Source organism: Tyto alba, unplaced genomic scaffold (genome assembly GCF_018691265.1).
Source record: "Tyto alba isolate M040663 unplaced genomic scaffold, T.alba_DEE_v4.0 Super-Scaffold_38, whole genome shotgun sequence".
Lineage (NCBI taxonomy): Eukaryota > Metazoa > Chordata > Aves > Strigiformes > Tytonidae > Tyto > Tyto alba.
The window spans coordinates 34,590,650-34,616,783 of NW_024881313.1; the positions used below are offsets into that span (position 1 = coordinate 34,590,650).

The 26,134-nt window shown below is 43.4% G+C and overlaps 1 protein-coding gene across 5 annotated transcripts; it reads left to right on the forward strand.

The window, feature by feature from the left end:
• Window positions 1-1,408: 1,408 nt before the first annotated feature.
• On the forward strand, window positions 1,409-25,789 carry WDR86 (WD repeat domain 86). 5 transcript variants are annotated; one of them, XM_042801767.1, is made up of 8 exons: window positions 1,932-2,032; window positions 2,616-2,651; window positions 2,731-2,919; window positions 5,602-5,743; window positions 7,245-7,677; window positions 17,106-17,241; window positions 22,144-22,247; window positions 24,288-25,789. In XM_042801767.1, the coding sequence occupies exons 3-8, from the start codon at window positions 2,757-2,759 to the stop codon at window positions 24,504-24,506; spliced, it is 1,197 nt and encodes a 398-aa protein (XP_042657701.1). In that variant the 5' UTR covers window positions 1,932-2,032; window positions 2,616-2,651; window positions 2,731-2,756; the 3' UTR covers window positions 24,507-25,789. The 5 variants fall into 5 exon arrangements, with proteins under 5 accessions (XP_042657698.1, XP_042657701.1, XP_042657699.1 ...); XM_042801764.1 differs by lacking the exon at window positions 1,932-2,032 and adding an exon at window positions 1,409-1,531 and having other exon boundaries at window positions 2,616-2,919; XM_042801765.1 differs by lacking the exon at window positions 1,932-2,032 and adding an exon at window positions 2,033-2,097 and having other exon boundaries at window positions 2,616-2,919.
• The last annotated feature ends 345 nt before the right edge of the window (window positions 25,790-26,134 follow it).

A 26,134-nucleotide genomic window follows, 5' to 3' on the forward strand; every position in this document is an offset into this window, starting at 1 on the left:
TCTGGGCAGGGGTTTGTGAGTGGATTTGACAGATGTATGACCAGATGGTGAGGGACACTCCCTGAAAGCAGTTGATTTCCAGGCCTCCATGTCCAGAATAATATCTTTCCACAGATAATGTGATTTTCAGAGGGAAGAAACCCAGTGCTCACGTCTCACACCAAAACTTATTGGACATTTCTTGAATGTGCAGGGGTTGTGTGGAAATGCTCATCTTCAGAAAAGAGCTGGCTGGGGACAATATACCATGGGCCTTGACCTGACCCTCACAAAACCATAACTTGCAGCCTCACATCTCTGTCTTGCAAGCTCCTCCACAGTTTCATGGCTACAACTGGCAGTTGAACTGGGATCTCCCCATGTTTGCATTGGGTGTGACATATTAGGCCCGTTTTGCCTCTGCCAGAATGCGCTGTGCAAAATAACATATCCCGTGAAGTATCCATTTAACGCATGCATTTCTGTACAGCCCACGCACTGAAATACATCATGCCGGAGCAGGGCTGATGCCTTGTTAAATGCCTGTGAGCTCCTGGTGAACCCCTATACTGAACACGACAGCATGAAATGGAGCTGATGGGCTTCTTTCAAGGCTGGTGATTTGACACAAAAAAATGCTTTTCTGATCAAATGGGGAGGGAGCTGGGAGAAACAGGTTTTGTGATTTATCCTACCACTGCCGTTATGATTTTAGCAGCGAATTAGTTGCAGCTCTCTGTTTCTTGTGGAGGTGATCCACAACGAACCCTGCTGTTGCCTCGCTGGGGGCTCTCAGCCTCCCCATGTCACTTTTCTCTGCCCAGTGGATTTATCTTTTTTTATGATTAATTATGCCATAGTGGGACAGGACCCTTTCAGCTCATGTTTTGCACAGCTCCCAGGGCAGCGGAGCCCTGCCATCCTGCCACCCTGCCATGTTGGAAACCTTGGCCAGGTGGTTTGGGACAGCACAAAGCTGGGGGCCCTGCCACCAGCCCAACCCATGGGATACCAGGGGTGGATGAGGCGAGGGGCCTCATTAACAAAAAACAGCCTGAAAAGCTTCATGTAGGTGAACAGCTATGGAGGGGTTTTGGGGCTCCCATGGTGTGTGTGGGGGTGCTCCTGAGGGGAAGTTTGGCGGGAACTCACCCAGGGCGGGGGGCGAGAAGAGGAACGAAAGTCGATGGCTTCCCTCAAAGCCAGCCCCCCAGCTCGGCAGCACAAGCGTCCACGTCCCCTCGGGAATCGCCGGCCTGAGAAGCCGGGGAGGAAACGCGGCTGCCCGCTGGGGAGCCCGCGGCCGGGCCGGGACCCTCGGGGGGTGCCCTGAGGCGGCGGGGCTGGCGCAGCCGCGCAGCGGGGCCGGCCGGCGGCCCTGAGGGGCCGAAACGTACCACAGGAAGCGCTGCCTCCCCCCCCGAGGACAAGCCCGGGGACTCCGCTGGGGATGTGGGAGTGTTGTAGTGCGGTTATTAAAGGGCCCCCAGCCGGGAAAGACCCTGCCGCACCCTCAACACTTCTCCCCTCATCGCCGGGTGACTGAAATGAGGTAAGGGCGGCTTCAGCCCTGTGGACGCGGGCGGCGAAGGGGGGTGGGGGATGCCTCTTTCCCTTCACAAAGGGGGGGTTGCTGCGGGGGGAGGCCGTACCGGAGGGGCAAAGCTGTCGGGCACCTCCCGGGAGGAGAAGGCGGGCAGCGGTAGCACCGAGAACGCAGCGCGGGCGGAGGACGGGGGGGGGGGGGGGGGGGAGAAGGCGGCGGCTTCCCGCCCCGAGGAGGGGGGCTGCCGCGGTTGGGAACCGGCTCTTAACATGGAGGGGGGGAGGTAATGGAGGGAGGGCCGGCGCTGGGGGTGGGAACCGCCCCGAGGTGGCCTGAGAGGGGGGCACGGCGGCGGCGAGGCGCCCGCCTCGGCCCGGCGGCGGGGGCGGAGGGGAGCCCTTCCCGCCTCCCCGCAGGGCGGAGGCGGTGGCGGCGGGTGGGGATCCCGCGCTCGGCCCAGCGCTGGCTCCGGTCCCCTCGGCGGGAGGAGGTTCCCCCTTTCCGACGGTGAGTGCGGGATCGTTCCGCCGGAGACGAGCCCCGCGCTTCCACCCGGGGCCGTGTCCAGGGCGGTGCGTAAGTGGCGAGGGCGGAGATGCCGGGGCGGTGGGGGGGGGCCGTGTGGGAGGGATGGCGGCAGCCCGGGGCGGGGAGGGCTGGGGGCCGCTGAGGTGATCCCGCGGCGGCCGGGGAAGGGGGGCAGGCGGCCCCTTGGAGCGTTGGGGGCCGCCTGAGGCTGGGCTTCCCTCTCTCAGGGGCGTCGCCTTTTTCAGCGTGCCCCAAGTTAGCCTTGAAATTGCTTAAGAAGAAGCAAGCGTGCCGGCAGCCTCGGAGCGGGGCACCAGGTAGCGGTACTGCCGGCGTCCAGGCTGGGTCCTCTCCAAGGCGCTGGACGTACCTCTGTGCCCATGGAGAAGGCACCCTAGGGAGCGGGTGTTGAAGGGCCCCCTTCCACGGTAGGGCTTCGGTTCCTGCGGAGATAGAGGCGCTCAATGGCTTCAGCACGCCCTGACTGAGAAAGTGATGTATCCATGGGGAAGATGACATGATTTAACATGCCCTCCTCTTCCCCCTTTGTGTCCCTGTCCAGGAGTCTGGGCTACCCTTCTGATTTTTCGGAGTTCAGGTAATGGCTGAAGTTGGTCGGTGGGAGACGGCTGGAGGCCCAGAGCACGGTTGCACAGAGCCTGTGATCTGACCTGCAGCCTCTGCCTTCGCTGGGACCGCCAGGATGGGAAACAGTGGCTCAGCCGTGAAGGTCTGCACGGATCACCAAGGAGGCATCAACTGGCTGAGCCTGAGCCCAGATGGGCAGCGCCTGCTCACAGGTAGTGAGGACGGCACTGCGCGGCTCTGGAGCACTGCCGACAGCCAGTGCCACGGCCACTTTCAAGGTACAATACCTTATTTTCGCCTAGTTTTTGAGTCTAAGACATGGCACAGGCCACACAGCATGTTCTGGGCTCTTTCAGTCCCTGCAGCCTGCCAGGCAGCCAAAATCATGCTTGTTTTGTTTTGTGTTTTTTTAAGTATTTATTACAGCACTATTAAGCAGAAGCTGTTTCAACGCGAAACAGGTTACCGGCGCTATTGGATGCATGGATCCTTTTATCTCAGAGTGTGGAACATAGCAGTCATTTAATTTATGTGTCTTTCTGGAAGCCCTCTGTTTTACACCCTAATGAAGTATTGACTTTTTGTCTCTCTCTCTTTCCTTTTTTTTTTTTTTTTTTTTTGTCCTTTTTACCATCTCATTTTCCAGATAATTTCTTTAGAACCTCTTGACCCAGAAGTCTGGAAAGAAACCTTACTAAATAGACTATTTTTTCCCCCACATTTGACACACAGAAATGTTAATCGCTGGCCTTTTTCATTTTAAATTTTGCATTTTAAGCAAAATTTAATATCCTTGGAGTAGCATCTTTATAACTAAAAAGAAAATAAAATCTCTGTAGAAAGTACAGTCACGAGGAAGTCAGATGTGGACTAAAGATGTTTGTATTCTTACTCATGTTTTTTTCTCTAATACAGGAAAAAAAAAAACAACCCACCCAACTCTTAAATTTGGAATTTCTAATCCTTTTTTCTTGCAAAGAAGAAATCACATTGCTGTGATTATTTTGTTGTTTGTTTGTTTGTTTGCTTGCTTGTTTTTAACTATGGAGTATTGTCTTTTTTCCCCACATCGCCATGGTTCTAACTCCTGGAAAACTCACTGCGTTCTCTTTAGGCTTAGAAATCCCTTTAAACCACTAATTAGCTTTTAACTAGAAAGAGAAATGTAATGGATAATATTAAGAATCTGGCCTATGTACTGCTAATGTTTGGGGTAAACTCTAAGGAAGTTTGGCCTGTGAACTGTCAGTCAAATCAGATAATTGTATGTATTTTATATTATGCATGCACGCAGTTTTTGTGTAAATTTGTATCGTACAGCTATAATTACCGATAAACCTGTATCGATGACAGTTTCAAGCTTCCACCACAGCATAACCAGCAGACTTATGTGGTGGCTGCTTTTGACCAGACCAGCACCAGAGCTTCTCTGCCACAGGAGGTTTTGGCATCCTTTGTGTGGCTCGAGTATTATGATGGTTAAAATCTGACTGACAGACTTTGGTGCAGTAACCAAGATGCTTTTTTAGTCTTCTCAGAGCAGGATTACATGAAGCTGTGAAAAAAATCCCGGTGGCTGAAACTTTGCAAAAAGTTTTCACAAAAATGTGAGGATGGGTATAGTTTTGCTTACAGCCCTGGTGATCTGTTTAATTTTAGGCATCTGGTGAATTTTCTTAAGAGAAAACAAGCCATGTGTTCGTAACCTGGATTCTAGTTCATTTTTGATCTACAACAAGGCTTTCCAACTACAGGAGATGTAGTAGTTTTTGTAGTCAGTGAAACAGTGTTTTACTGGGCAGTTGTCTTTCCCACAGTTTTTTTACTATCTCTCTACAACATGATTCTGTTTTCCTAATATCTTTGTGTGTCCATCTGTCTCTCTTTAATCACATTTGTCCTTATATTTTTTCATTTTCTCCTCAAAGAATAGTGGTATTTAAATCACAGTAGGGCCCAACAGCTTTAACCAAAGTCTGGGGTTCTCTTGTGATAGTTACTTAAGAGGAAACATTTCTGACCTTGAAAGCTTACAGTCTAAATAATTAAAACAAAAGAATGCAAGGTAATACCATCCCAACAATTAGATATGTGGTAACAATTTCATACAAGAGATCTTAGACAAATCTGGGACTTGAATCCTAAGGTGATTTTTAAAGCTTGCGGTTGTAGTATTAATTCCTCTTTGCTAGCATTACCCTGTTTTTCAGCACGCCATTTTTAGAGGAGCAGTTGCATCTATTTTTATTTTACCCGTAGAATCCCAATATACTCTGAATACTGTATAAATGATTGTACTCTTATTCTTTCTTTCTGTGTCATTTCCTTAAAGGTATACTCATATTTTGAAAACTGTGGGTTTTATGCATGTTACTAGTCATAATGTGGAAAGTATTGGCTGACTTTTTACCAGATATGTTTTTTTGTTTGTGTCTCATTCTGCTTGGACAATGAAACTAAACTTGTTGGTAAGTCTCATGTCGCTTCCATTTTTCATAGTTTCATGCTTTAATTTAGTGCTGTTTGTGTCCTGACAATCAATGGGCTGGGTCAAAATGCAGCCTATTTTTCCTGACTTCAGAGGAAGGAAGCAAAACCATTTATTTATTAAATCAATAAACCAGTTTTTTACTGGTTTTAAACTTAAGCAGTCTGAGTTTTATTATACTGATACTAGTTTAGCTCATTATGTATTTATAATACTGTTTGATCTACCTGATTGGTGGAACTGTACTGTTTTTCTCTTTCACTTAAAACTTATATTGATGAAGCAGAGTTTTCTTCTATTAATTAAAAATGTTGGTTTTATACAAGTCCTGAAATGTGAAGAACATGATGGTGCATTTAAAAGTAGAGTATCTGTCCCTTTGTTGTATTCTTTTTTTATTAAGTGAAGAGCTTGACTAGTCTGTCCTGCTTGCATGCACAGTGATTGAATTTATTTCCTTTGTTATTCCTAGGGCATGAAAGTTACATCACCTTTTGCCACTTAGAAAATGAGGCTGCCTTCACGTGTAGCGCAGATCATACCATTCGGAAGTGGGATGTGATGACAGGTCAGTGCCTGGCCATTTACAGAGGACACACATCAATTGTTAACAGGTTGGTTCTCTGGAGTTCTTCCCTTGTGTTCTTGTAATCTGTTATCGCATATTTTGTCATTTTACTGCAATTCTCCATTATGACACTAATAAAATGAGTTGTGTAAACCTTTGAGTTCATACTACACGTGTTCTGTGCTGTAATGATTAGTTTTCCTAGCAACAGTGCTGACACATCCTTAGACTGCAGATAGGAGAGAAATGAAAGGCACACAGCAGGGGAATTGAATCCAGGGCTAGGAATGAAATTCCAGAAGAAATTGTTCAATTGATAACAGATGCTTCTGATAAATAGATTTAAAAACATCACGTGAAGCCTTTGTGTCAGTAAGAGGGATAAAGTCAGGGCTTCTTCTGGAATTACTATTCCTGTCTTTGCAAATGAGGTTTAATATTAAACTGATTGTGCGTGACTGATTGTCCTGTCAATTTAAAGTGCCTCTTAATTGTTGGACTGGATTTAATTAATGAAAAATACAGCAGTTGAAGATAGGTACTTTCTTATTTGATTTAGTTTTTGGTGAGTCGGTGGGTTTTTTTGTTCCTTACTAAACTCAAAACACATACTATGTGTAGCTGGATTCTGTAAATAGTTAGGAAGGCTGGCTCTGTCTGTATTTTGGCACTGGCCTGATTTTTGCTTGAATCAGCAAATGGGAAATGTGTTCCCTATTCATATGACTTTGTTGCCAGTTGAAAGGTTCCAGAGAACCAAACTTAGCTGACAAAGAAGACAGGTTATGATGTTCACTATCTCTGGTTTGGAAATATGAACTGTAGGGATTTTTTTGTTCTATGTTTGTACAGCTACAACTGGTTATGTAATAAGTGGGGTGCTCTTGCTCTACCTTTTTAGAGATCTTGGGCTAAGTGAAATTAGGTATATGTTTTTTTTTCCTGCACTCTATTTGATGATGGAAAGATAGATGATTATCTTTGCATACTGCCAGCTACAGTTCAGGTTCCTGGAATTTTTAGTGGTTATTGTTTTAATTCCAAGCTATTTTCTCAGGTCAGTTTATAAATAATTATTTGTAAAGAAATACTAATAAATAATTATCAAGAATGGGTTATTTAAAAAAAAAAAAACCAAAAAACAAAAAACCAAAACAACCAAAAAGCCAACACAAAGAGCCAAACAAATTCTTAATTAGTATATGTAACGTATGAAAAGTACATACTAGTGCTATTGGAAAAAATTTTAGAAAGACACGAATGCCCAAAGTTACAATGCTGTAGTGCAAAAATGTCTGCATCAGTGCACCCAAATAAGGGGTCTCAATTTTAAAAGCAGAAACAGTGAAGTGTTTGGATTTTTTAAAACAAAAAACAACAGAAAGTTTCATAAATAATATATATTATACAGTGATGCTGAATTGGGGATATATGTGTTTTGTTCATGCTACTCTTTCTAACTTTGGGGTGCTTGGCATTGAAATGTGACAAAAAATGGTTATGTGAAAAGAATGACACTGTTCATAAAAACAAACTATTTTCTGCAGGATCCTGGTTGCCAAAGACTATCTCTTTAGTGGTTCCTATGACAGGACAGCCCGCTGTTGGAGTGTGGACAAGGAGAAACAAATCCAGGAATTCCGGGGCCATCGGAACTGTGTCCTGACTCTAGCTCACTATTCCTCCAGGGATGTTCTTGAAGAGGAGGAGGAAGAAGAGGAGGAGGAGGAGAAAGTGAGCAGAGACCTCCTGGTGACAGGTAGCACGGACTGCACTGTTAAGGTCTGGTGGGTGTCCAGTGGGCGCTGTTACCAGACTCTGCTGGGACACACTGGGGCTGTCTTATGCCTTATACTTGACGCACCAAACAGGGAGCTGTTTTCTGGCAGCACGGATTATACCATTCGAACATGGAATATTGTCACTGGTGAGCAGCTGAAAGTGTTCAAAGAGCACCAAGGATCAGTAATTTGCCTGGAGGTAAGAACAGAGGCTTCTTCAACAGCCGTTCGAAGTGGGTATCCATATCCTAACTCATGTGGGTCTCAGTTGATTTTTCATTCATAAAGAACCTCTTCCGAGATTGTTTATAAATGGTGGTAAGCTTAAACATTTTTGTAATAACAAAATAAGTTAATAGTGCTCTGTGGTCTTGAGGCAAATCGTCTTTCCCTAGAGCACTTTCTGATATCCTCTTGGCTTCTAGTGGCTCTACTGGTCTAACTTCTAGCTCAGTATCTATTTAAATCCTTCTAGGTCTTGAAACTCATGAGTAGGTTTGCTGGGAGAACTGTTAATCTGAGTAGGACTGTGTACACAGGATCGCCAGACTTTGAAGAAGAATAACGTGAGCAAGTAGTCAGACACAGGGCCAGATAACTCAAAAAGGGGAGGGGGGAAAAAAATTCAGAGTAAACCAGATAACTTAAAAAACCCCACCCCTAAATTGTGGGCAAAAGATAATAGGAAGCATAAAGCTGAAATAAATTCTGCTTTAAAAAACACACAGACATAATTTGAGGGAAAAAAGGGAGAAAGCGATGGCCAAGACAAGAAAACGGGCAAGGAAAATGGAAAAGTAGAGCATGGGGGAGTGAAATCAGGAAATGATGATGGAGAGAGGGGAAAAAACTTTAACGTAACCTGAAAAACTATGCCTTGTTTTTCTGTTTGCAGTATTTTTCTGGTGAATGCTGCCAGGTTTGTTAATGTTGCAGAGTGGAGGAGGAGGTTAGGCAGATGAAGGAAAAGGGAAACTATCACACAAGCACTTGTCCTGTACACTCCATTATCCACCAGAAAATGCTAATGGAATATTTAAAGAAGGTATATGATGGTTTGTAACTTAGTTTCAGGTCAGCAAACCTTAAATGTTTATGGATGTATGTATCTGACTGAAATTAATGATAGCAGTTTTTCTCACTACTCTCCTTGTTTGTGTTTGTCATCCATAAGTGCTTTTCCTTTACAGAGGCTACAGTACATATTTTTAATAGCTGTTTAATAAATGTTGTCTTTGTTTCTAAAGAAGGTAGTCACAGCTGACACTAGCAGACTGAAGACCTGATAGTACTGAAGGAATTCCATTTTCCTTCAATTTTAGAAAGGAAAAAAAAAAAACCACACAAAGTCATGTTGCCCTAGAGTAATGTTTATCTTGCTTGGGTAAATTCTTAGTGTTAAAGCTTGTTTTTATGATACTGTGGTAATGTATTTTGAGGATGCTCAAGTAAATCTGTTGCTGTTCTTAGTGTCACGCTATGTTTTGCTGTTTAATTGTAACCCTTTTCCAAGGCACAGATTGGCAACGGCAGAGCTTGCTTTAATTTAATTGGGTTCTTGCTAAAATTATTACACAAAACTGGCTTGACCCTCTCCCAGAAGCCTGGGAAATTCAATTACACTCTTTGAATGCTCAAGAATTAGCAGTGCTTCTCTGCTTGTGAGCACAGAGTTAAACAATGGTTTTAAACAAACAGGACTTCTTGTAGGGGAGAAGAAAAGCAAAACCAATACATCTATTTGGAAAACCTGAACAATTCAAAGTACACAAGACTACTGCTGCCAAGACTGTGTTGGCAACAGTCCTGGCCAAATCTTCTAGCTGTGAGTAACTGGTAGCCCCTCACTTCTCTCATCACCAGTTGATGTTTGAGGCTAGAAGAGTCCAGCTGAGGTACATACTGCCCCCACAGAGAGCATTTAGTTTCTAGGCCTCTCAAACTTATCCCAGTTTAAACTGTCACTGTGCTGCTGCTGAATAGCTTTAGGCTGTCGATGTTGCCTAATTCCTCCCTCTTCCTTACTGGGTTCAACACTAGCCCTTCTGTTCCACTTGGCTGCCTCTCAGCACAGCCCACATGGTATTTTCATTCTTTTAGAAAGGGGTCAATCACCAGAATCCATACAAAGATGTTACAACAGAAGGGAAACTTCCTGAATAGAGGTGTTTATTTTTTCTAATTGTTGTTTTCTTCTCAAAAAGCTCTTAGAGCCTTTTTTGCCTAGGGCTTCTTTGTGACAGTGTTGCAATCTGTGGCAGTGAGTTGGGATAGTATTTTTCAAACGGTGGGTCAGGAAGGACTTGGAGATAGTTGTGAGTAGCCAGCAGACAGTTTTAATTGTTGGCAATAGTTCATTTTCTTCAGGGCAGAATTGAGCTGCTAATTACACCAGGTTTTCACTCTCCTGTTCTGGAGGAGCTGAACTGGTACCAGCAATTAAAGGTAGTTACCTGTTCTCTGGGTGGTATAATGCTTTTGTGGAGAGAATAAAGGGAAAAAATAGAGACTTATTTTGATTTTATTTATTCAAATAAAGATCCCTAAGGGAGGGTGACCTTTCAAAAAGTTTGAGAAATGCTCAGTGTGATCTCTCATCCTGGACACAAGTCAGGAAAAATTTGGATATTAAGACCATATTTTCCCCAACTTTAAAAAGTACTATTATTACCGGGAATGCCCCAGGATGTTCTAAACTGCTGCAAATTAGCACCGGACTGTTCCAGTCATCTCCCATTACTTTCCAGTAAATACCAATAGTGTTGCTGTATCAGTGAATGGAAATTCCTGGAGCTTCTTGAAGGAATGTTTCTGGGTAAATATCCATAAAGCACACCCATGTTTTTTCCACCTTGCTTTCTGCAGTGATGGTGTGTGAAAAGCAGAGGGGTGATGCCACAGGTGTGTTTGGATTTTGAATGTTCCTCAGTTGCCTTAAGACCCTTTAGCTGTTGTTGCCAGCTAGCATAAGTTAGAGGAGCCTGAAAGCAACTCTAATTTAGCATGGCAGAATGAAAAGCGTTGGTGAGCTTTTATCTTTCCCTTTTCCCATGTCTTTGGTGGTCCCGGACAGTGAAGAGGGTGAGCTGCTCAGGTATTCCCTAGGGCTTGTCCTGGTGTCTGTCTGTCGAAGGTGATTTACCAGCTGAGCTGACTGCATGTGGTCCACTGTCAAGGTAGTTCTGCAGGTACCAGCTTACTCTAATTCCACTCTTCTTTCTGCTATCTAAGGGAGACTGTCAGAGGTAATGTCAGGAGACTTTCTATCTGCAGTGGGAATTGTGTGTCTGTTAGGTGCTTCGTGGCCTTGACTACTTCGCTGCCATAGCCAGGCAAGGTAACTAGCAGTGGAGCAGCTAGAATTCTTCACTCTTTCTCCTGCAGTGCATTGATAGCTTGGCAGGCAGGGGACAGCAGCTGTTCTGAGTGCTTCCTCTTCATATAAGAGCCAATGATGAGATTTTATAGGAAGCGGTGGGAAAAAGCAAGGGTGGGCTGAGTGTAATCACACAGCTTATGCTAGTTCTTCCACTTAAAAATTTCAAGCCTGGCTAAAGACCAGTATTTGCAATGAATAATCAAACATAAATTTTGATTAATGTGACTGCCTGCAATTGGCTGAATAAACCTGACTTACCATGTATATTTTTCTAAATGTTTCCAAAGTATCTTTGCAAACTGCTCACGAGGGTTGCTTTGTCCTTTGCTGATTGTTCTGCCTCTGAGTATTTATCAGAACTGTGCTGCCAAAAGCTGGCAAAGAGATACGATCCAGCTTCAAATTTAGCTTGGATCCTATAGCAAACATTCTTGCAAGAAAACTTCTTTCTTGCAAAAGGAGTTTTAAATGAACATGAGTGGGCAAGGACTTGCTTCTGGTTTTCCTGCAAAGGATCCTTTGTTTGGACCGTTCCCTTTAGTTGCCTTTTAAAGCTGACTAGAAGAAAAGAATGCTTTGAACAAAGCTGTTGCCTGAACTCCATTTATACGCTTAGCTGTTGTGATCACGGGGACGGAATTCTTTTCTTGTCACAGCAATTAAATTATGTGCACAATGTTTTTGTAATTTGTGTTTATATTTGTTGCATAATTCATCAAAGGATAAAGATGTGAATTAGAGGAATATGAATGTGTACAACACCTGTAGAAAAGAAACATATTTCTAGGACCGTTACTTTGTACTGCAGTAAAAAAGTTGAAAAACGTTCTTTAACAGCCAGCCCAGAGAGCTCATTCTAGATGGATTCTCAGGAAAAAAACCCAATTTCTTGCCCACAGGGAGTTCGCTAGCTCGTTAAAATGAATGTGGTTTGAATGGGATCCTGAATGTCTAACTCGGCCGAAGGCTTACATAGTTGTAACTGGAGATTAGTCCAAGTTGGTGATTTTTAACTTAGAAGTAGCTGTGAACAGAAGACCCAGCTGGGAGACTGTAGGAATACTGACCCGCATGTGAAGAAGAAGCTGGTAAGGGAACATGTGTCTGCAGATGTGAACTCATCATGAAGTTCCTGGGAGACAGTCTGAGTGCAGTGACCTTCAGAAAGACAATGTGTCCAGATCTGTTTGGAGAGCCAGTTGCCGCTTCTTGGATGAGGGTTACATTGTTTCTTGTAGCAAAGGTTAATTGGGAGAGCAAAGTCCTTTCCTATAAGGTTGAAATACCTGTTAAACAGCTCTTTTGCAGATATTTTTGGCATTCATACAGGTAGAAATTGTCTTAAGCCGCTGCATATATTCAGTTCAGCCAAGCTTGTGGAGCAATAGGGCTGTGATGGTCTTCGGAAACCAACCCTAGATGTGATCGTTTGTTTTTTTTTATTCAAACTGTGGTGTGTCTGGGGGCTATAACCACGGTCAGGGTTGCATAAAACTGGCATTTTTTAATAGTGAAACCTGTAACTACTTCAGTGTTTACAACCTGTATTTTGCTACTGCTGTCTGCAGTCTGAACTTTTATGGAATAGTACATCTCCACTACTTTGGCCTGAGGATTAAGACAAATTTGCCTCATTCATGTGTCAGTGTGTCATCTAGTTCAAAGCAAAGTCCCTCAGAGTAATGAAAAAAAGTAACAGTCCAGAATTACAGGTATCAATGCAGTGATTTTTTGCTGTCTGGCTGAGGCTTTAGAACTGGGCATATGTCTGTCATCAGGTTTTTAAGCTTTTGAAGCTACTTGGGTTTGAAATGTCCACTCAGCTCATTAGTATCTGAGCTGCAAATCTGTTCTGTGTTGTCTGCTCTGCTACAGGTGTCCTTGCCTTGCCATGCTTTTCTGTGTCAGGAGATTTGTTGGGCAGTTAGCCAAAGTGAACGAAGTGCTCAAAAGCCAGCCAAGGCAAATACAGCTTTGAAAATATCACCGCTTCTCCAGGCAATTGTAGATTAGAATATGTAACTGTTTCTACTGACCATTTTTAAACCAAAGTTGACAGACTTGGGTATATCTGGAAAAATCTATTGAGTAAAATTTTACATTTTTACTTCTAAGTCATAAGAAAACTAAATTCTTTAATAAGAATATGACTGGGACCTAGGGAATTTGGTAAAGATTTGGAGACTTTGGGCTAGAAAAGCCCAATTGTCACAGACCTGGGGACCTAGCCCACACATATTTGCAGAAAATGACTATGCCTGGATGCCCAGACACAAAAATAGGTGCCAGTCTTGGCAGTAGAGAGGCTTAGCTCGCACCGAAACTGTAGCATGATCTCTCATTTTGGTGAAGAAGTCAGTATATTTTGTCCAGCTCCTGAGAGGGGACAGATCTGCTGAGCCTAATGTGTCAGCGGAGATGTTTAATCCAAGGAACAGCAACATACTGTTCTAGCAGAACTGGTGGATCTGGATTAAATGGGATCTGCAGGCTGAGGGGATTTGAACCCATTTGGAGAGTCCCGTGACCACTGTGTAGGAGAAGCCAGGCTGGTGTAAGGAGGTTAGCAAGAGTCCTAGAGGGAGAGCCAGCAAAAGGTGACCTAACTAGAAATCAGTGCTGTGGGGACCTGCCTGGAAGTGAGCAGGGGAACTGGGTTACAGTCCCTCTTTCTTGGGCTTTTTAGATAGTTTTCAGTACAGTCGTGACTTAAGAAAAATGATTACAGGAGCCAAGGACCTGTGCTGCTGGTTGACCCTAGGACCTCCACTGCTTCCACAGCAAAGGTGGCTTGTGCCCAGCCAGCACGAGGGTGTTTGCGCAGTGTGTCCGACCTTGTGGGAGGTAGAGCCAAAGCTGCCATGTCTGTATTGCTGGGGCATAGCCATGCCCTTTAGATGCAAACTCTGAAAGAAGGATCTGGAGTAAAAATACCAGTTTTACATGGGTCAGACTGGACTGGTGCCTCTGTCATGCTCTTCTCGGACAGAATCCTATCTGGTTTTCATATACTCTCTTGACCAGTTTCAGGGATACTGTGCGCTGTTGCTTGTCACAATGGCCCTGAAGCACATAATGCTTCCTGGGCATTGTAGAAAGGGTCAGTTGCAGCCTGGATCAGCTTCCCAAATCAGGTTTGCACTCTGAGATTCGGGCAGTCAAAAGTTAGGGTGCTATAAATTCCAAGTCCTTTTTGGGATGGACTTAGTCGCATTAAAGTGTGAGGCCTGCTTGTAAGGTGATTTGGCTAGGGGAACAGTATGTGATGATGATTATTATTTTGATTAAATACAGATACTGGAAGTGTTGTAGCTTAGGCTGGAGTTGTAAACGAGAGCTGTCTTTAGTCAAGTGAAGGAGTCATCATCTCACCAAAATTGATATAGATAGCTACAGCTGAGAAGGTTGTCCTTGTCAGAGGGGAGAAATGGCAAGTTTTAAGGCGTGATCTGTTTCAAACATCTGCTTCAGGATGAGATGAATTGTGCCCTAGACTGGAGTGACTGTAAGGGGACTATCTTGGCTGTGGATATCTGTATCAATTTAGATAAGATGATGCCTCCGTCATATCACCAAAGGCAGATCTGATTTGCAACTTCAACCTGAGCTGATAGCTCCTGATGGCTTTCTCCACTAATAGCTATTTCGTGCTCTGTGTTTTAAAAATACCACGGAAATGAGAGGCTGTGTGACAGTCAGAGCCTGTACTGGGTTTTGCTGCTGGCTGTGCTGCAGGCTTAGTCTGTGGCATCCCGTAGGTTGTTTAACCTGTTAGTATTTCTGTTTCCATGCAAGGCTGAGAATCCTTTGCTACTGTGCTCACTTGCTTAAACTGGTGAGGGGGAAGAAGGTGCATAAAAGTATATCATGGGGCAGCCTGAATAGCACAGAGGCTTTGAACTTAATGAAGATGGTTGGTGTGCCAGCCATCTCACCAGATCTCTGACTGGGCATCAGAAGCTTTTATGGCTCTTATGATCCTGGTGCTATAAATTACCTGAGTAAGTCCACGTCATTTAACACATTTTTATAGCTAGTAAATTAGCAAATTCAGGCAAGTTGTAGCTTTTCTGTTTCACTTCAGCATTTATACACCCACTTAAACGTAGAAATGAGGCAGCATAACCTAATGTGCCATTAATGCAGAGTGGCATTTACCTGCAGGAGGTTATAGCTTAGTGTTTTCATTTGTTCAGTGGGTGGGTTGATGCTGTTTAGCAAGATGTCTGAAAAAGAAATGCAATGGCTTGGCCAAGAACAACGCAGCAGGATCTCAACTCAAAGCATCCTCTACCATTAGGCAGGTGCAATATGACAATGCTCTTCATGTCCATTCAAGTTGAGCCTGGAAATTAAAAGTCAGGTTACCTCCCTTGGGCTAACTGTATAGCTCTGTTTTTGTTAGTGCTGCTGGTCATTCCTCCTCTTTCCTCATTGAGATGTAGTATTAATGCCATTGCTAAAACAGATTAAAAGTAATAGGACGTGACATTTCAAAATACTGCTGGCTTTTGACAGGGGTATGTGTTTTACAAGCTCCTGACATTTCACTATGAAAACTGTCCCATGGGCCGCGTTCTGCTGGTAGGAAGTGTGGCATGCACTGCTCCAGCCGGACTGGTTGGAGCTGTGTCCAGTGCTCATCTTGGTCTGCCTGCATACATTTCTTGCATGGGTTAGCATAGTCCCATCACTAGTGCTTTGTATCTTACTGTTTCATGTTGTTGTAATGCAGAGGAAATAGGGTTTTTGCACAAAGCTCACTTACAATGCCTTTTGGGAGTGGGGTGATTCTTTTTTTGAAATGGGAGTGGTGATGGGAGAGCGTGAAAAATGTTCCAACCTTACAGATACAGAGTGTGCAAGGAGTGGGGACGGAAGGTTTATGATAATCTGAGGTGGTGGAAGGACCAGACCTTTAAAAATGCCCTAAGAGTCAACCCACGTCAAGTTGATTTGTCATTTGTTCTGCAATTGTTTTCCTGGAGATCTGAGAAGCGTAAGGGGTTGGTGCTCTGCTGGTCATTTGAACCTTCTGATCTGTGTGTCAGGAGGGCAAACAAGGTGTCATTACTACTTCTGCAAATCCTGTTTCTTTGCAGGGAGTCAGAGTTCTCCTTCTTGTCTCTCAAACCTTTTGATACAGAGCTTGCTGCAGGTCCATGAAACCTACCTCGCACTACAGCCTGTGGGTGACTGGCTGCCTTCTGTACACTGCCTTCAGGATGCATGTGCTGGGCCAGTCCTCTGCTTGGGGGAGTATGCAATCAGAGCTGGACATAATTTAATTTGTTTTTGTTAGATGGACATAGAATTCAAGATTTTTCTCTGCCCTGTGGAGACTTTCCCTGCTGAGCTGCCAGGCTTTGGATAGTTGTTACTGTGTACTAGCTAGTTTTAGAGTTTTGCACAGGTCAGTTATTTTCTCTCTGTCTTGGTTTCCTAACTGCAGTCCTTCCTTTTGTCATTCTCTGTCGTGTCTGTGTGGAGTAAAAACCAATCTCCACCACTAGTGAATTCCCACAGTGTGCAGGATGACTCGTGTGATGAGGCACTGTTCTTCTTTGGGATTTATAGGCAGAGTTGCTCTCAACACACAGCAGAAGACAATCTGACTGACAATTCTTAAAAACCTATGTAAGGATGGTTAATTATTTAATCATTCAGTAACACTCTAAAAAGACGTGTAGAAATGCAGATACAAAACAGTTTCAAGGGAGAGCCAGTGTTTCCAAATAGTGACCGTGTGCGAAGTAATCATTTTAAACCCTGGTTTATGTATCATAGGATTTTATTTTTAGTGTACTTTTTTGTTACTGCAAAATTGTTCTGAAACTTTTGTTGCAATTAACACTTAAAATTTGATAAGAGTTCTTGTCAAATAGGCTTTGCAGGAGCTACACTGCAGGGTTTTTTTAGAGGCTGTATTTGTGTAACTTACTATGGAAATAGGGTTAGCATTGTTAAGCTTACTGAAATCCTACCTGCTTGCACCAGCAGATGGGCTAAATTTTTTGTCTTCTGAAATGTGGGAGCTGTTTTTAAGGCCCAGAAGTCAATGGGAGATGTGGCTGTGAAGAATACAAGGCTGGCTTTTCTCACCATCCCTCTATTTCAAGGTGTAGTTGTTGCTCTTTGTAACAGGCTGTTGAGTTGGAAACCGTGACTTTGGATGAGTCACTTCAGTGAAGTTCTCTCATGAACGTGCCTGAGAGACTATTGCTGATGCTTTTTTCTCTTCCCTTCAGCTAGTGAATCGGCACTTGTATTCAGGAAGCGCGGACAGGACAGTGAAGTGCTGGTTAGTAGACACTGGGGAGCGAATCCAAACGTACAAGGCTCACAAACACAGCGTTAGCACTTTGAAATACCACGCTGGGATCTGTAAGTTGCCTTTCCTATGTTCAGCAATCCCCTGTCTCTTTTTTGATGTTTGTCTTTGATCAAAGATTGTTTATAGAGAATACTGTAATTTTGAAGGCTTGTGAAATTGTCACTTTTTTTCAACTCCAGCATGTTTGTGTTCAGTATCAAACTTTTCTGCACTATTCCATGTGGGAAGCTTAGATCTTCCCTCCATTTTCCACCTCCCTCTTCTGTCAAATGAAGAGGCAGTTGCTTTATTTCTGTTACCAAGGGAAGTGGCTTAAATCCTGAGCTGTCTGTGGGTTGTTTGTGTAGCCGTGGTTTAACCTCACTAGTCTGATGTCTGTCAGTCTGCTTCTCCTGCAAACTCAGGGATAGCAAGTGCTGCTGCTGGATATGCTGCTGTGTGCCTGCCTCTGCCACCTTGTAGGTACTGTGTAATGGACTGTCCTAAGTCAGAATCACATCTCAAATATTCATTGCTTCTTTCTAACAGTTAGGCTTCCTCTTCAGAATCTGATCATCTCCTACACTCATTTTCTACAAGTTCCTTCTCCTTTTATCTGTCCTCTTCCGTGTGTTTGTTCCCCAAACCACATTTCTGCAGTAGCCAAGCATTGCTTGCCTTACTAATGCTCAGGATGCAGTTCCCCTACTTTCAGTACTCCTGTTAATAGTGGTATCTGTACAAAACTGTCTTTTGTTGACATAACAGTATATTCTGACCATGAAACCTCCCTCTTTAAATCTGTCTCTTGGCTGGATTTCCTTCTGCATGACATCTATCCATTTCTGCTTTTGCGTTGCTAGACTGCGCCTCTGTTTTTATCAGTCTGAACCTCTCTGTGTGTCATCCTGGTCTTACCCTGCCACTGATGTTAGACCTGATGTGTCTTCACTTGCTTCCCAAACAAGTACTTCTCTCCTTCAGGGTAGCTGGGATGGAATGCCTGTCTTAAGCTGATCTAGAAATGCATAAAGCTTTTCTGATTTCTATTTCTGTACTTCAGCTATGAAGCAAACATGTAACACCAAATGAATGGTCGCTGTTTGGGCCTTGCTATCTCTTGGCAGATCTGTCAGTGTGATGGTGATAAGTGGCTGACAAACACAAGATGATACATGTTAGAAGAGAGTCGTACCTGCGCAGGCCGATTACAGTTTAATGGCAGTTGTCTAGCACCATGATTGACATGGCCGACTGACCACATTTATAATACAGTAGCTGAATTAATTTCCTAATTATGTTTGGAAACTTAACGTGTAACGAAGACCAAAGGCAGACTTTGATTTTAATCAGGAAGCCTTTTTTTGGTCTTCCTTTCAGCATTAGACCCACAGCACTACTTTTCTTCATTAAAATAGCAAATTGTAACTTATGGTTAATTTTGGCTCTCCTCATCTGTATTGCAGACCTACCCCACTCTCCCCTACCTGCAGGTTATGATTTCTGCTGATTTCAGCTTTTGCAGTTGGCTAGAAGGCTGAAATGAAGGGGAAAGGGTCTGAGCTTACTTTGCACCTGAAGTTGTTATTGCTCAAAATGCAGGCAGGTAGAGCAGGGGAAATGAATGAGAAATTTTAATCCAGGATAAACACCGATAAACAGAATGCTGATTTTTTTTTTTTTTTCCTTTTTTTTTTTTTTTTTTTTTTTTGTGCACGTGTGTGTGTGTTTTCCCCTTTTAATTATAAAGATATAAAGCAAAATATTGACTTCATTAAAACTACCCAAAGACAAGATAACTGTGCTAAACTGATGTTGGCCTGATCTAGTGAGGAACCTTCATGTCTGGGTGGAACATGGAGAGACTGTCTCCTTCATTAACGAGACCTCCAGAACTGCATTTTTTTCAGTGTTGATCCTGCTTTTTGTGCAACCAATACAGACTTGACCAGACTAAAACCATCATAAAGAAAATTTAGGTTCGAACAAAAGTGTCATTATCTGATGCCACCCCCATCAGCTCTGCAGTTTTCTGTCTCTTCCCTCCTCATTCTACCACCTTGTCCCTGCCATACACATACACTATTTTTCCATAACACACCTTTTTTTTTTTTTTTTTCTTTCTTAAAATGCAGGCAATGTTGCTGCATTTAGTCAGACCTGTGAAGAATATCCTGGTAGTGTGATAGAAGTGTTCACAGAGTTATTTAAAAGATCTCATTTTAAATCAAATGCAAAAATATTAAAAGTGTTGGGAAGAATTGAATTTTTCCACTTGAAGGGTAGAAAAAATGTCATGGAAAAATGTTAGGGACTTGTTTGAGTAGAATTCAGATGCATTTTAATTCTTACAAGAGGAAATTTCCCCTTAAAAATTAATTCATATTGCTTGCATTATTGTAATATATTGGTCACTTATTTACACAGTATCTAACAGTTTTGCTTCAATTAGAATTACAAAGACATATTCACTGGATACCAAATGTTGGAGCTCCCATAGCTTAAAATTCTAGCTCTTCACCTGGGACAGATCAGCCGTGTGTATCCATTCTTTGTCTTTCAAGAATGTGGAGAAAATACTTCAATATAAATGAAGTTGGTTATAGTTTATGTAGCATTTGCACCAGCGCAAGAACATGGAAAAAATCTCAGTTGCAAAGTGGTAACTTTCTGTTAGAAGATCTTAATTCTGTTCCTTCCTATCTGATTAGTACCCAAAGCCTTGTTGGACTGAAGAGTTTATGGTCCAAATAAGAAAATATGGTAGAAAAATGAGAGGAAAAATATATGTGTGTTTCTAAAATGGCTTTATAGTGTACAGGGAGCCCAGACAGATCTGAGAACTAAGCTTTAAATCATCAGAATGTGTTTCTAGTGGCTTTCCTCAGTCCGCTTGTGTAATTAATAGCATGGGGAATATTAAAGCTGGTTCTCAATCTAGTTTACTTAATGATATTATGTTGGTTATTTCTCTCCTACAGTATGTGCACAGTCATTTAAAATTTAATGTGGTTTATATTTTTTCATGTTGCAAGAACTCCAAGGAAACATTTAAAACCTGTTCTCCCTCCCAAGGGTCTATGGAATTTAAGTAAAAAATAAAAATGAATTGTTGATATTTTTTTTTGTGTTGTTTGTTTCACAGGTGATATATATATAAACATATATTTAAATGATAAAGCTGAGTTAGATCAACAGCTCTCCTTTGAAACTCAGAGGTACAAAGAGACTTCCTAAATCTAGAGTGACAGTTCAAAAGACATAAAGGATGTCTGTCAAAACCAAAATCCTGATAGCAATAGCTAAAGTAAACAGACAGCTGCATAGTAACAACAGCTCTTAATTGGTTCCTACTCTCTGCATGTGTATAATAGTGTTACGTGATTTCCGTTCACTGGAAAAAAAATCTGTACCTTGTTCCTTGCTTTATGTCGTTGTTACTCATTTGCAGAATGGGATGCAATGTGTTTTCAGGATTGTGTTGGCAATTCAATTTATGGTGGCCCATATAAAATGACATTGATTCTACACATCCAGATGTTTCTTGAAGGTGTACCCAGGAAGTACGCAGCCTCCTGCTGTTCAATTTGAAGTAGAAAAGCTGATGGCAGTAGGTAGCCTGTTCTCTCATCTCTTGTTGTAGTCCTGAATTTACTGCCATGATAATTTCTTCACCTCTCTTTAGTAATCCAGCACCTGACTTCTCCCAAAAGATAAGGACCCTGTCTTCAGGTGCTTCAATGTTGTAGAAATTTTGCCATGCTAGTGGTTTTTGCAAAGACATGAAATGCAGGGAGCAGTGAATATACTGCTTTTTGCAGTCCTGAAATATTTATCTCTAGATAAACTTGAGGAGTTTGGGCTAAGGGAAGGAGTGTTTAGGAAGACAGTTTGTAACCCTTAAAGCATGCAAATATGCTCCTTTTTTGGGCATATTGTGAAGTATAAAATCTAAATATTCAACGCTGCCTTGCAGTTTCTGGATGCAGCAATTCTGGGAATCTGATGTGAAGATCCTGGAGTGTTGAGAAGTTGTTCTTCGAACATGTTAAAATACCCTAAGGAAACCTGATGAACAGCCAAATTCACTGGGCATGCTTAATTTACTTAACACCCCCCCGCCCCCTTGTAGCACATGTACAATATAGCACATACAATACAAGAGTTACAGCTAAACCCCTCAATTCTGTGCCATACTGAAACAGGGATTATAGCCTGGGCCTTGAATCACTTAAAGGCTCTACTGCTTGCAAAGATCCTAAACTACAGGATTTAGCTGAAGAAATCTACCACACTGAAAGAATTTATAAAGCTGCTTTGTAAAGCTGCCTACACATGCCACTCACCTCTGAGGACATATTTAACTGTGATATTTCAACAGAGACAGCCCTACCTACTGATAGTAAGTTTATGGCTGAAAATGGAGGGGAAAAAATGGTATGTTTTAATGAAGCTAAGGCCAAATTCATGTTATTAGTATGAGAGGTGGTAATGCTGGATGCAGCAGCAGAAGTGATGAAGGTACTGCAGTACTGAATGGAGACCTGAAAATAACTATGGTAAAACAGATGGAAGGCTTAGTCGAAATCCTTAAAACCAGACTTGAGATAAATTGCCTGCTTAGAGTTATTGAGGCATGTTTAGGCAGGGAAATGCAGGTGGAAGAGAAGAGCAGAAATAGATACAGTGTGTGTGGAGTGAAATGCTGATGTATGTAGGAGCTTAAGGCACATGTAAGCTTAAGGCAGTTCAGTGTTTTGAAAAATACAAATGAAAAAATGAAAACAAGTATGCTGGGGTCAGCAAAATGAAAATGATCTGAACTTGCTATAACTGAGAAGAGAATCAAGGCTAAAAATGACACGTCATGCTCCTTTGTGAACTAGTTTTAGGTACTTTTTGAACTCGGGTGGGCTGACCTTACGTGGCTGCTCACACCTGGCCGTGTGCTGTGTTGTGTGGTTGCGTTGCAGTGTTCACAGGAAGCGGCGATGCCTGTGCAAGGGCTTTCAATTCCAAGAGTGGCGTCCTGCAGAAGATCTTCCGAGGGCACAAGTTCATCATCAACTGTATCCAGGTCAGGAAGGGGTTTCTTTGCTGAGATTTCTCACCTCTGATTGCTCCCTCATTTATTTTGTGGGAATTGGTGCGTCTAGCTGTTCGGTGTGTCTTGGGTTGGGTCTTGTTCTAGGGTAGGGTGAAAAGTAACAGTATTGAATATTTGTTTTGTAATTTTAGACAAACACAATAAAAGTAAAACCACAGAACGGGACCCCAGAGATAATCCTATGTCTGTGATTGGAGGTTTTGCAGGTCAGGTTAGACGAGCAACCATAAGAAATGAGACAGATGTAACTGATCCAGCGTAGGGGCAGGGACTGGACTCCCACCTCATGAGACCCCTTCCGTTACAAGACACTGATGATAAGTGTTCGCAATGCTGTAGGCAGAAGTTTCTGCCTTATCCAAGCAGAATAATATATAGCATTATCCCCCTAAGCCTCTGGGCATGGCATCCCTCAGCAGCCTAGTGACTGTTTACCATCCTTTCTGATCTTAGTGAAGAGTTAGTGGTGATTTCCATGTGCTACCCTGGGTATAAACATTTATATAAAATACTGCCATCAGGAGCTATTTTTCTGAAGGTATACAGATGACAAAGAAGCTCTCTATTGATGTCTGACCCACATCCTACCAGACAAATGGAACAGTCTCTGCCACTGGCTTAAAAATTTTCTAAAATTTAATTAAGTCCCTGAAAAGTTTCTTGCAGATTATCTAGACTCAAGTGACACTGACGTTTAAAAGTTAAAAGGGAAGGAATTAGTAATCCTTGGTGGCAATGCAAAGACCAGGATAATTGCAAGGAATCCTGGGGGGAAAGTCTGAATCCTTGGATGCTTCGTGCATTTAAGAATCCACACCTCCCTGCATCAGGATCTCGGTAAAAAGTGCGTGCAGGATGAGGATTTTGATTAAGGACGTGAGACACTAAGTATTTCTGGCTGGCTGACAGTCAAAAGAAAAAAAAAGATAAAATTCCTTTTGGGGCTGATCCCAAGCATACATATTTGTAAATATGGTTGTCTTTTGCATATTTTTCTGAATTAGCAAGTGGCTAGTTGGTCTTAAACTGCAACCTCTTGGGTATTGAGCAATTGGTTGTGTAGCAGATGGTCATCTGGATGTATTTGGGTGATCACTGGTACAATCACTCAGAGCAGCCCTAAGTATTAAGACTGAAGCTTTGGGTTTTTTTTTTTTTTTTTTAATAACTTCATTTCCAAGTGAACAGAGTGAAAAATCCTGGGAAGAGAGAGAGAACTGAGAAGTGGGCACCTTAATATGATCTCAAGTGTATCCCCGAGGGGTGGATGAGGGCTGAGGAGGCCCACGTGGTTGCGTGGTGCTTGGTGCTGATGTAAGGCAGCCCGCCGGTGGGCTGCTCGCCGTCACTGCCGCCTCGGGAGGCTGCGAGCGCCCGCGGGGGACGGGCTGACGCAGGAAGGGGACCATGATCAAGACCCACGACTGGCTTCTGGGGCGGGGTGAGGACAGTTGGAAATGTTACCAACAGGAGCAAATGTTTCATTAAGGAAATGAAACTACAGGAGGGAGTCGTGGTTAAATTACTGCAGATTTGGAAGAACAACAAATTCTGAAGGAGGAATTGTACCTATAGCTTACTGCAGAGGAAGGAGGAAGGTGAGAAGGGAAGCTTTCCCGAACCACCCCCACTGCCCACTGATGCTGGTCTTGGTGCTTCCTTAAGCTTCATCTTCAAAACCAGCAGTCTGAAACCAGCACAGAAATTCCCAGCTACAGCCTACTCTGATATTGAATTTAGTTCCCCATTGCTTTTCTAGTGGGTTTAGGTTATAAATAACTCTTGCTGTTTATATTTTATGGCTCTGTGAAGTGGCTGAGAAATGAATCCTGACTTGGTAATGTCTCATCCCACTTCAGCAGCTTTTGTGATAATTTATACTGGCTCTTGCAACGAGCTATCAGGCTTTAAGTGTTAGGATCAAGCTGTGTTTGCTCTGATTTTTGACAGTTTGATTGTGCTGAATCTGAGCTGTACAGTTTGGTATTAAATGTGACCCTGTTGTTCCAGATCCACAACGAGTTGCTCTACACAGCTTCCCATGATGGCACACTAAGGATTTGGGACATCCGGGGAATATGCAAGAGAAACAAGCGGCGTTTGAAGAAGGAGAGGTCTGCCCAGGGCAGGAGCTCTCAGAAGGGAAGTCTGTCACGTCTCTTCAACAATAAAGTGGGCTGTATGGTACAGCAAGAAAATGGGGAACACGAGGCTGTTGAACTAATGTGACTGTCCAGAACAGACTTCCCATCAGTGGCCAAAGCTAAACTTCTGTTTTCTGCACCACTGTGTCCACGTAAACCAGAACTTGGAACGAGCTGGGAAACGGCTTTGCTTGTACCTCTGTTTCAGGAGTCAGGATTCTCTGCAACTGTCAGATGGACTCAAGTCAGATCCTGTTGCTGCAGCTGTCTCCCAGCTGAGCAGCACGGGGGTCAGGAGGGAGTGCAGTGTGGTTCAGGTGATGTACCTCTGTGTGTGTGTGTAATTAAGAACTTTACTCACCACTGCTTGTTTTCAAGTCCTTCTAGCACAGAGGCGTTGCACACTTCTGCCTGTCTAGTATCTAATAAGAAATGTTTCCTCCTGTTCCTGTTGCCTGCTCACACGCCCTCTGTCCAGCCGGATATAGAAATGAAAGGTGCCCTGCAGTACAACTCCAAATTCAATTTTCACAGCTGACCTTGGGGTCAGTTTTTTGCTATTAGACCGGCTGACACAGGATGGGATGGCTCAGCAGGAGTTTAAAGCAGACGGGACACCTCTCTGGGAAGTTGGGAGTAGTAGGACAGAAATTAATTATTTTTTTTTAACAAAGCATAAGGTAGAGAACAAGCTAAACCTCAGACCTTTTGCACAGCTGCTGTCCTCCTCCCAACAACCTGGCTCTTGGTCTTTTTTCACCTTTTGCAATCTCACGTGCAGCAAAGGAAGCCTCAACAGCCTCGCGTGTGTCTGTGCTGCCAGCGGTGTTTGCGTCCAGCTGCCCGCGTGCCCCGGGCACGGTTCCCCGGGTGGCTCCGCTGCAGGGCCTCGCCTGGGCACGGCTGGCGAGGGAAGCTGCTCACTAGGCACCTGGGCCACTGCTTGACTGGCCTCCTGGGGGAAAGGCTTGCCTTGTATCCACTGGGAACGTCCAATTGTGTTTTTCTTAGGGGAGAAGAGAGCGAAATGGGAAGATTGAGCGGGTGCTCTAAATCCGTTGTCTTTCTTCTTTACAAGGCTGGGTCAGGCTTTGGTTTGCTAGGTTAGTGGTGGCATCGGAGAAGCCATCCAACTCAAGAGTAGTTCTCCCAGTCTTTTTCCAGGTTCATCCCTCTCTGATAACCACTGAGCCATGAATAAACAAGGGTTCTTATATTTTTCTATTTGCAGCTATAACTCCTTGTAGAACCAGTATAAAAATATCTAACCACATGTTTTTATTTTTATGGCTTTATTTATTCTGTACTACAGCAAGTTAAAAATGCTGTAAACTTTTTTTTTTAGAATGGACTAATAAACATGTGGCATCTACAGACAACTAACAGTCTAGTTTTTATTCTCATTTAGAGGGGATTGGGCTGGCTGCAGATGCCCCACAGTTACAAATGGCTGGAATATGGAAAAAACACAAACATCTAGTTTAAGAAACAGCTCCTGCCTTTCCTTCACTGCTGGGGCTGGAGTCAGGCGGGCCCTGGGGCTGTCCTGCCTCCTGCCCCACACCAGAGCTCGGTTTCCCTCTCAGGGGAAGGAGGGACAGGCCACAAACCAAAGCCCAGTCTTAAGGTGAAGTGCAGATGACAGAGCCCCAGGCGCTGGCTCAGCCCTGGCCGAGGTGGCACCGCAGAGCCCTGCTCTGAAACTGAAACTCC